Raw genomic sequence first — 10,784 nt, 5'->3', positions numbered from 1 at the left:
CTCGTTTGTGACTGTTTCCACTCGGGGAAAAATGGTCCATCGCTTCTGTGACTTACAAAATTTAAGCAGTTACTAGGCTGATAGGTTAAGAAAAACTTTTGTTCTTGTGGTTTTGCATTAATATTAAGCATGAATATATATCATATATTACATTGCTTTCCTTCTGCTCCGGGGCAGACTGCACTCTCCTTCCAAACAGGAAAACTGCACGGCCCATGGCCTCCCCGCCCCCACCCTTGACCCTTCCCTGCCTCCCCACCCCTCAGTTCCTATGTTAGAAAAGCCCCCCACCCCAGCTCACCCCTGGTTAAATAGATAGCGCCACATTCTAAGACTCATGCATCACTGCCTCGTTATTGCACATGTTGCGGAGAGGGAGTTGTGTGTGCGTGCCCCCCTCGCCCCGGCTCTTCCTCAGGCCCCCCGATTCCTGTGCTAGTCCCGCTCCGCCCTCCCCAGCCTCCCCGTCCCAGACCCGTCACTGGTTGTGGACGTCCTCCCTGCGGACAATCTTGTAGATGATCCAGTAGAACATGTTGAAGATGAGGAAGGCCATGGGGAAGCCGATGCGCGATATTTTGTCGATCTTCTTGGCCCTCTGGATGAAGAGTTTTCGCATCTCCTCCGGGGACTTGGACGGTGCAGGGGGAGGGTTGGTGGTGTTGTTGTTGTTGGCCCCCTTGACCGAGATGCCGTCCTTGGCCTGCAGGCAGGCGGGGCCCATGCCGTAGGCAGAGAAGTTGAAGCGGCCCTCTCCGGCCTCGTCCTCCTGGAACAGATTCAACATGGGGCTCTACTTAAAATAAGACAGGGGCTGGGCACCCTCCCTGCAAGGCACTCCCCTGGGGCCAGCCCGTGCCCTTCTGGTCCTCCCTGCCTGCCTGCCCCGATCCAGGTCTCTGAAGGCTCTGGCTGGCTGGGGAGTGAGGCCTCACAGAGGGGCGCCACTCGCGTGCTGAAACAGACGCAGACCAGGGGATGGCACTGTGGCCCAGTCTTGAGACCGTGGCCCAGAGTCGGCTGTTTCCTTCTGGCTGTACAACCGTAGGCAAGTCGCTTCCTTCTGAGTCTCAGGGTTTATTTAATTTCATCTTTACCTATAAGTGGGGTAAGAGTCATCTCACTACCTCAAAGGTGCCTTTGACCATCCGAGGTCATAGGTGAGTACGCACTCTGAATGCTGCTTCATTGGAAACCCAGAAGACAATTTGGAGAGATCCCCTGCTTTGCTTCTGTTGCCTTCTTGCCCCCCTCCCCGACCCCTGCCCTCAGTTAATGTCTTCTGGTGTGTGGGCTGGAGTGGGGGGCGAACGGTCCAGGCGGGAGCAAGAGCTGTGGGCCTCACCTCCGTTTCTCCAGCCAGAGAGACCACGGCCTCTTCCTGCCCCTGTGTTCCCATATGCCAGGCGGTTGTGAGCTCAGACGTACCTCTGGGCTTGTATCAGGTTATCGCTCAATGTTCTTCTTTATTTGGCTCCAACTTACCTGTACAGGCTGTTCTCTCTCCCCCACCGTGTGCTTTGCACACCTGCTAGCACAGTTGCACTTTCGGAATCATCCCTGTGCCCCCCCCCCCCCGCCGAAGGCTCACTGCCACACGCCTGCCGCCCTGATCCTGCTCATCGCTCTCCCGGAGTGTATGGTGGTGGTGCCCCGATCTAACTGTGGAGGCCCTGTTGTCCGCTTTCATCATGTCCAGCTGTATGTTCTGTCCATGCGCACCGAGGTGGCGCTGAGAGTCTCGGCGAGCTCTTGACTCAGTGGGTGGCTCTGGGGAAGTCGTGTGGGCTCCCGCTGACCTAGACAGCAGGAGCTTTTAGAGCAGCAGCCCCGTCTTCTGCTTGTTCCCGTGCAGGACAGGGCCACACAGCCCAGGAGCCACGGGGCCTCTCCTCTTGCCTCAACTCTTGCCGCCCTCCTGTGGGCCACCATCTGGGCTTGTGATGACTTCCAGCCTAGTCTTCCTACTGCCTCCGCTCTGTCCGCCCCCCCAACCCATCTGAGTTGTCATAACATAGATCTTATTGGTCATCTTTTGCCTAGAACTTTAAAAAAATATGTTTTTAGCTCTGGCCAGTTTGGCTCAGCGGTTAGAGCATCGGCCTGCGGTCCAGAGAGACCTGGGTTTGGTTCCCGCTAAGGGTGTGTACCACGGTTACAGTTTGTCCCCGGCCCTGGTTGGTCGTGCGGGTGGCAACTACTCGATGTGTCCCTTTCACATCCATGTGTCTCTCTCTCTCTCTCTCTCCCCCCCCCACTCTATCTGAACAAAAAATGGGAAAAAATGTCCTCAGGTGAGGATAAAAAAATGTGTTTTTGTTGATTTTTTTTAGAGACAGGACGGGAGAGAGAGAGAAAGAAACATCTATGTGAGAGAGAGAAACATTGATCGGTTGCCCCCTGCATGTCTCCTACTGAGGATCGAGCCCGAAACCCGGGCGTGTGCCCTGACTAGGAATGGAACCAGAACCTCTCAGTCCATGGGACGATGCTCAATCCACTGAGCAACACCGGCCGTGCTTGCCTAGAACTTTTAATAAGCTGATACTGACTGCAGGGTGATTAAAAGCCTTGCATGGTTGACAAGGCCTTCGATAACCTGGACCCTGTCTACCTCTCCAGTGTCATCTGTGCCCTTGGCTCTCTGGCACCCTGTGCTCCCGTCACCCTGAAACATTTCCCTGTGGTCAAAGTGCCACGCTCCCTCTCATTAACCCCGGGCCCTGCTCAAGTTGTCCTCTGCCCAGAGCACACGCCTCACTCCAGCCCTGATCCAAATCCTTCTCTTTCACTGAACCGATTCTTGCTCGGAAGCCTTCTGAGCCCAAAGATAGGCCAGGTGCTCCTGCTATGTGCTCCACAAGGTCCCTGCACCCCCACCCCCACTTTAAAGCTCTTAACACATTGTTTTCCTTGATTCCTGTCTGCCTCTGGGTAGCCTGTGAGCTCTGTGAACGCAGGGGTCAAGTCTGTCACATTCATTGACCTGTCAACACTGAATGGACATACCACCAGGGCACGGCACCTGGCTCCGGAAGGGAGACGTGAGGATAAGGGCAGCAGTGCTGTGTGGATGTGCATCAGCGGGACTGGGGCTCTGGTGTGTTGAGTGACATTAGAAGTGGGCTATTTGCATCCTGGCACCTCGTTCCAGATTTGTATGCTGCTGGGGAAATGAAAGATACGCGCATGACGAATGTGACCTGGCTACAAGTGGTTGTCTCCACCTTGGGGTAAACCTGAGTTCTTATGGGCGATCCAGTAAATGCAGGACTATTTGCATCTGCTTCAGTTTGGACACATTGACGAGTACACGGCAGCTGATGCCCATGGCCAGTGCTGGGAGAAGAGCCACGGGCCCTTGGGCGCCTCCCCTGCCTTTGCCATCAGTGCCCCCGTGATCCTGGAGACTTGCTCCTCCTCGCTGCTGTCCCCTGTAAGGGAGGACTGGACGGGACGCTCTCTGACAGCAGTTCCAGCACGGACACGGAGAGCGAGCAGGGAGCTGAGCGGGAGGACCGAGCCAGTCTGCAAAGTAGGCTCATCCACCCTTTGCCTGGCCAGAGAGAAGGCTTCTGTTTTCCTCTAGTGTGTAGAACTTGTAGACATTTGGCAAGGGGGAAGGCAGCCTTTGGAAGTACTAGAGGCCCACCACGTTACACATCTGCAGGGCGCTTCATTCACATTTCAGTCTTGCAAACAGTGCCCCCTGCAGTTGTGCAATGCATGATCTAGTGGTCTGGTGCTAGTCAAATATTTCTCACATAATCTTCCCAGATAAATGTCTCTTCAGCAAATGCATTAACCATCTTTTAGCAGAAAGCCACTAGCCCCTGGGAAAAAAAGGCAAAATAAAAGTAAATGCCAGAGGTAGCTGCATTTGGTCAGTTCCTTACTTGGATTATTTTAAGAGTCAGAGGCTGGGCATCCAATGGACAATGACGGAAGGACTAAATCTAGGGGTCTTTTAAGGAGCCCTTTCTGGCTTGCTGCACCCCAAGTAGTTTCCTCTTCTGATGCAGGTTATGTCTTAACTCCCATGCATGTCTCTATCTTGGAATGTCTGCCTTCTGCCTGTGGTAAACGGTTAGAAGTTCATTGAATCAGACTGCTAATGTCTAAGAGACATACTGATGGATGTATATGCTTGTGCGCATATGCCTAGAAAGAGACGAGCTCGGAGTCCCGACCAAAGAGAGCTAAAGAGGCAGAGTCCTCTGTCAGAGCACAGAGTCCTTGGGCATAGCTGAGTCGTCAGCGTTTTAAATAGGTCAGCCTACTGCTCGTAGGGCCTTGGCGTGTGGCAGTGTGTGGCGTGGCAGGTCCCAGTGTGTGCGTTCTTGGTTGTCCTGGTCTGTTGCTGGAAAAACTTCCCGGCAGGCTCTCTGACTGAACCTCTTTGTTCATTAGTTTGTTCATTTCTTTGTCTGTTTGTTCTACAGATGCCTGTTGCATGTTCACTGTGTATCGGGCATTGTGTTAGGCCCTAGGAATATACCACTAACAAGGAAAGACAGGGTTCTGCCCTTACGGAGCTTGAAATTCAGTGAGAAGAGGAGCCTTCAACAGTCACATCGTTGCATGTATAGTACTAACTCACGACAAACATGCAGAAGGAGAGCAGCCGGGTTTCATTAGAACACGGCCTTTGCTAGTGCACGGCGTCGCTGTGCAATTAGAAGGCACGGCCCTCTTGGCATGTGAAGTGGAACCCCTCCTCTGGCTGACACCGTCCATGCCAGGGCACGACCCAGAGAAGAGCACCTCTTTGGCTAGGGGCCCCTGTGGGCCACAACCTGCACGGCCACGCCCGCTAGCCTTGCAGAAGGACCTCAGTACAGGCCTCCACCTTGCCTGAGGGATCAAGGAAAGAGGCCTCCGCCGGGAACTGGAAAATGAGGGGGTTAAGACCAAGCAGAGCACACTGGAAGGGCAACCCAGGAGGAGAGAACAAGGTACCTAAGGTCCGGTGTGTATATTTGAATAAGGAGGCAAAAAGGTGCTATGGTTGGTGCCCAGAGAACACAGGAGAAAGTGGTGTGAAGAGGAGGCGCAGGTGTGGTGCCGCCTCTGGACCAGGGTGTGGCGCCCGTCTGCACCCACGGGCTGAGCTCTCCCCCGTGGCTTTTGCTGGTAGGAACACACTGCTGAGTTGACAGGTTGGTGACTTTTCACAGATGGCCTGCCAAATATTCCTGTAATTCAATTCCTCGGTGAGAGGATCCCTCTGGGGGAGGGTCCTGCTTGATGCTCTTTTCTTGGAGGTAGGAAGCACAGGACTGGAAGGTGGACATTTCACTCCAAGCTCTCACGCTTTGTGGTGCGCTCCCCTCTGGAACCCAGCCCGCTGCAATAACGCAGCCTTGCCGAAAACACCCAGGAGCCCGTCTCAGCCTGCGTGCTGCCGTCGGCTTGGCCCCATCGGCACTTGCTCTCTCAGCTGGGTCTTCAGGTGTAAGCAGATGCTTTCCACAGTGTTATTACGGCGGGGAAAGTGACTGCCTCTGGACCCCGGGGCGTTCTTTATGGGAGAGGAGGCTCGGACTTGTACAACTTTGATTCCTGTTTCATGCCTGCCTTACCCCCTGAGAAGGACGGTCCAGCAAAACAAGTATCATAAGACACGTCTGCCCGGAGCTGTTCTGTGTGCCACCTGCTGTCCCTCCTCAGGCAGTGACCCAAAGTCCTACCTTGTGATGCCTTCGCTTCCTCCGGAATCGGAGCAGCTCTTTGTGCTGCCGAGACACGAAGTTGACAGCAGCATACTCCAGCAGGGCGGAGAACACGAAGAGCAGGCACACTGCCATCCAGATGTCAATGGCTTTCACGTAGGACACCTGCGGCGGGTGGGGGAGAGCACAGCGGCGTGAGGGCAGCGCAGGGTGAGATACTGAGTGTGGGGCGATGCTTTCTGCCCCTCAGTGACTCCCCATCGCCCACTGCTGTCCCCTCCTCTGCTGGGATTCTAGGGTGGGGGGCACAGAGGAAAACAGAAGAAAAACGCATCGGGAAGACTGGGCGGAAGGTTGGGGACCATATACTATGGTGCCTAGAGGAGTACTGAGGAGAGAGGAGGGTGGCAGAGCCAGCATTGTTATTTGGGGGAATGGGATGTGTTTAGTCCAAGGTGACAGGAACTGGATGCCGGACCTAACGTCAAAGTAGAGAATGTCAGCAAAAATTGGGGAGTACTCCAAAACCTCTCTCCTCCATAAAAGCAACAAGAGAACCAACAAAAATGGTCAGAACAAATTTTTTTTCCCAGAACTCTGGTAATTACGGAAAAACCAACAGCAATCCTGCGAGCACTGATTGAAGGACAGCTGAATCTTAGTAAGAATAGCAAGCTTTGTAGTATTTTAAAAAACTGCTTCATTGAGATATAATTCACATACCATACAATTTACACATTTGAAGTGTTCAGAGATTTTTCATATATTCGCAGATAATGTGCAACCATCGTCACAATCAATTTTAGAATTTTTATCACTTCAAAAAAAGAAACCTGGTAACTTTTTGCTGTCATCGCCCCTTTGCCCCAATTCCCGTACCCTCAGTCCTAAGCGACTAGTAATCTGCTTTCTGTCTCTATAGATTTCCTTGTTCTAGACCTTTTATATGAATGGAATAATAAATATATGGCCTTTTATGACTGATTTTTTTCACTTAGCATAATATTTTCAAGGTTTATCTATATTGTGACATATATTAGTATTTCTTTTTTGTTTGTTTTTTGTTTTTTGCATATATCTTCAGATAGAGCAAGAGAGAGGGAGGAAGAGAGACAGGGAGAAATATCGACGTGAGAGAGACACATCGAATGGTTTCCACCCACACGACCCCAATCGGGGTTGGGGACAAACTGCAACCAAGGTACGTGCTCTTAGTGGGAACTGAACCAGGGGATCTCTGGTCCGCGGGCCGACACTCTAACCGCTGAGCCAAACCGGCCAGGGCTAGTATTTCATTTTTAATGGCTAAATAATATTCCATTATGTGGATATAGTACCAATTTTTGTTGATCCATTCATCAGTTGATGGGCACTTGGGTTGTTTCTACCCATCGGCTATTATGAATAACGCTATTATAAACATCTGTGTACAAGTTTTTATGTGGACGTATGTTTTCATTTCCCTTGGGGCTTTGAAGTATTTCAAATTGCCCCATTTCTCATGTAACATTTTTTTTTTTTTTTTATCCTCACCCGAGGACACTTTCCCATTTTTTGTTCAGGTAGAGCGGGAGGGAGAGAGGAACACAGAGAGAGAGAGAGAAACATCGATGTGAAAGGGACACATCGAGTGGCTGCCACCCGCACGACCGACCAGGGCCGGGGACAAACTGCAACCGAGGTACGCGCCCTTAGCGGGAACCAAACCCGGGTCTCTCAGGACCGCAGGTCGACGCTCTAACCGCTGAGCCAAACTGGCCAGGGCTCAAATTGCCCCATTTCTATCCTCCTTCCCCCAGCTCCATGCTGGCCTTGAAAACCAACAGCTTGTAAGCACAGTGCAAACCAGAATCCTGGCAGCGACTGATGGGGGTGCAGAACAAAGCTGGGGGTTCTTCAAAGCTCCATTCCCAGAGAATTGTCATTATTTGACCTAACTTGGGGCTCACTGAAACTTTCTGGCCCAGTGTGAGCAGCCTTTTCCCTGGGAGCATTTGTTGGAAACAGACAATTGTTGAGCATCAGGTCAGCCTGAGGCAGCTGGTAACTGGTGAGGCAAACGGTAGGTTGATCCAAAAGCTGAAAAGGAAAAGCTAGGGAATGACATGTCCCTAGGGGGCTTGAGAAAGCTCTGACATATGTCTGGAAATCTATTTGTGTGCTCTGGCCGTGTGCATGGCTAGGGAAGACCTGAGGAGGCCCGTAGTGCCCAGCTCTGGCTAACCTTGGTGTGCTGAGCAGGCACGATGTGAAGGCTGAGGAGAGATATAAACCGTCCAGTGGAGTGTTGAAGTTGTGCCCTAATATACACACACAGAACCCCTGGGCAAAGGCTGGGAGATTTATAGGTTCAAGACATTTAGGAAAATCTTTTTGATTTTTAGCTAACTACCAAATTAACTGAGCAGAGACGTCAAGTGTCTCTGCTCACACAGCTGAGAATACAGATGTCCTGATACAACAAAGAATACAGATATCCCAGAATTTGTTTGGAAAAGTTACTACACAAAACAGCAACAGCAACAACAAATCACGAGGGAAGAGAATCTGACTTCCAGAGATGCCACATTAAATTTTATAAATTGTGCAATTTTCAACAAAAACAAAAGTACAAGATATGCAAAGAAGTAAGAAGTGAATGGCCCTGCAATGGGCTGAATGGTTGTGCCCCGTCCCCCAACTCACACTGAAACCCTAATTCGAATATGATGGTATTTGGAGGTGGGGGCTTTGGGAAGTACTTATGTCATGAAGAGTGGAGCCCTTATGAATGAAATTAGTGCCGTTATAAGAAGAGGCCAGAGAGCTAGCTAGTTATCCTTCCACCATGTGAGGGCACAATAATAAGTTGGCAGTTTGCAACTGGACGAGGGTCCTCACTAGAACCTCGCTATGCTACCACCCTGGTCTCAGACGCCCAGCCTCCAGAACTGTGAGAAATAAATGTTTGTTGTTTATGAGATTCCCAGTCTATGATACTTTGTTATAGCAGCCTGCATTGACTAAGACTGGCTCATTAATAGAAGAAAAGCAGTCCAAAGAAGCTTCCCTGAGGAAGCCCAGATGTTGGACTTAATAGATAAAGACTTTAAATCAGCTATTTTAAATGTATTCAAAGATCTAAAGGAAACCATGTTTAAACAACTGAAGAAAATTATGAGAACAAAGTCTCATCAAGTAGAACACAAGATAGAAATTATTTAAATAAGAATCACATAGAAATTCTGGAGTTGAAAAGTAAAATCAGTGAAAGTTCCACTGGAGAAGGTCAACAGCATGTTTGAGCAAACGGAAGAAGAATCAGTGAATTTGGAGAAGAACCAGTGGAGTTCAGGTTATCCTGTCTGAGTAATAGAATGAAGAGGCCTGGCCGGGTTGGCTCAGCAGTTAGAGTGTTGGTCCGCAGACCAGAGAGGCCTGGGTTTGGTTCCCACTAAAGGCACCTACATTGGTTGCGGTTTGTCCCCGGCCCTGGTTGGGGTCGTGTGGGTGGCAACCAGTTGATGTGTCTCTCTCACATTGATGTTTCTCTTTTCCTCCCTCTCTCCCTCCTGCTCTAGCTCAAGATAAATGCAAAAATGTCCTCAGGTGAGGATTAAAAAAGACTAGAATGAAGAAAAATGAACAGAGCCTCAGAGACTTAGGGGGAACTATCATGTGCATTAAAATGTTTAAAGGCCCTGGCCAGTTTGGTTCAGTGGTTAGAGCATTGGCCTGTGAACCATGGAGTTGTGGGTTTGATTCTTGGTCAGGGGCATGTACCTCAGTTGCTGGTTCAATCCTTGGCCCCAGTCAGGGTTTTGTGGGAGGCAAGCAATTGATGTGTCTCTCACATCGATGTTTGTCTCTCTCTCTCTCCCTTCCACCTCCCACTCTATCTAAAAATCAACGGAAAAATAGCCCCGGATGAGGATTTAAAAATATATAAATATATTCGTTAAAGGCTAATAGAGGAATAAAGAGGTAGAAAGAATATTTAAAGAAATAATGGCCAAAATTTCCCCCAAATTTGATGAAAAACACTACTGTACATGTCTAAGAAACTCAGTGCACTCCAAGCAAGGTAAATTCAAAGAGAGTCACACCTATATATGTCATAATCAAACTGTCAGAAGCCAAAGACAAAGAGTCTTGAAAGCAGTGAGAAGCAACTAATCACGTACATGGGATCATCAATAAGAATAACAGCTGATTTCTCATAGAAACCATGGGGTCTAGAAGGCAGATGAAATTAAAGGTGACCCATATAAATGGGAAGACATCCCATGTTCATGAATTAGAATACTTAATGTTGTTAAGATCGCAATACTCCCCAAATTCATTAAGGATTTTTAATCAAAATTCCTTTTTTGTTGCTACAGAAATTGACAAGCTGATCTTAAAATTTATATTGATGTTTATATAGAAATTTATGAAACCCAGAATAACCAAAACACTCTAAAAGGAACAAAACAGCTGTGCTCTATTACCCAACCCCCTAAAATGATAATTGCAATGACTTTCTCACCAAATGCTGAAAATGTCCTTGTAATGTGCACGTAAAGTACTTGTAGTTCCATTATAGCTTCTGTCTGGCAATGCTACAGCCCTGTCAGCCTGAATTTGTTATGTCTTGAGCTCTATTATGAACGTGAAGCTTTCCCTCATCCCCCCTATAACACGATCCCTTTCTAATTATATAGCTCTTCATCAGGGAGTGTTCCCTATTCAATCCTTCTTGCATGTATCACGAGTTTCAGTTGGAGGTCCAGCCTGTCGTTAAAAAAAACAAAAACAAAAATCCCCGGCAGTTACCATTCAACCATCTCCCTGGTGCTTATGCTCCTAACTGCCATCTCTTAAACAGCACCAATTTAAATCTCTCCACTTATTCAGCTGTCTTTTGGAGGACCCATGTAATAAGGTTTTATTTAGTAAACCAGTCCTATGCATGGTTTCAGCACTAGCCAAACCACCAACTCCTAGCTGCAGAAAAACAGGCACTTGATACTCTTGTGATGTCACACAGAGAAGTGATAGGGCAGAACCTGAGGGTCTGTAGGTTGCACACTTGGGAACCAGATGACTTTTTTTTTCTTTATAAGAAAGACTAAATAGCCCTGGCCGGTTTGG

The 10,784-nt window shown here is 49.2% G+C and overlaps 1 protein-coding gene across 5 annotated transcripts in view; it reads right to left on the bottom strand.

The window, feature by feature from the left end:
• Nucleotides 1-329: 329 nt before the first annotated feature.
• The window catches only part of GLRA1 (glycine receptor alpha 1), a 76,811-nt gene continuing 66,356 nt past the window's right edge, over nucleotides 330-10,784 (bottom strand). For 2 of the 5 annotated variants that reach the window (XM_036240606.1, XM_036240607.1), the window contains 2 exons: nucleotides 5,691-5,837; nucleotides 330-769 (listed from right to left, as the gene is read on the bottom strand). In XM_036240606.1, the coding sequence (XP_036096499.1) occupies nucleotides 479-769; nucleotides 5,691-5,837 (438 nt within the window). In that variant the 3' untranslated portion in view covers nucleotides 330-478. Of the gene's footprint in view, nucleotides 794-1,948; nucleotides 1,965-5,690; nucleotides 5,838-10,784 lie in introns of all 5 variants that reach the window. The other 3 variants (XM_036240609.1, XM_036240605.1, XM_036240608.1) reach the window with 3 other exon arrangements.

Source organism: Molossus molossus, unplaced genomic scaffold, assembly GCF_014108415.1.
Source record: "Molossus molossus isolate mMolMol1 unplaced genomic scaffold, mMolMol1.p scaffold_m16_p_4, whole genome shotgun sequence".
Taxonomy (NCBI): Eukaryota; Metazoa; Chordata; class Mammalia; order Chiroptera; family Molossidae; genus Molossus; species Molossus molossus.
Note: the sequence above shows the minus strand (reverse complement) of the source record. Positions and strands in the feature narration are given on the sequence as shown.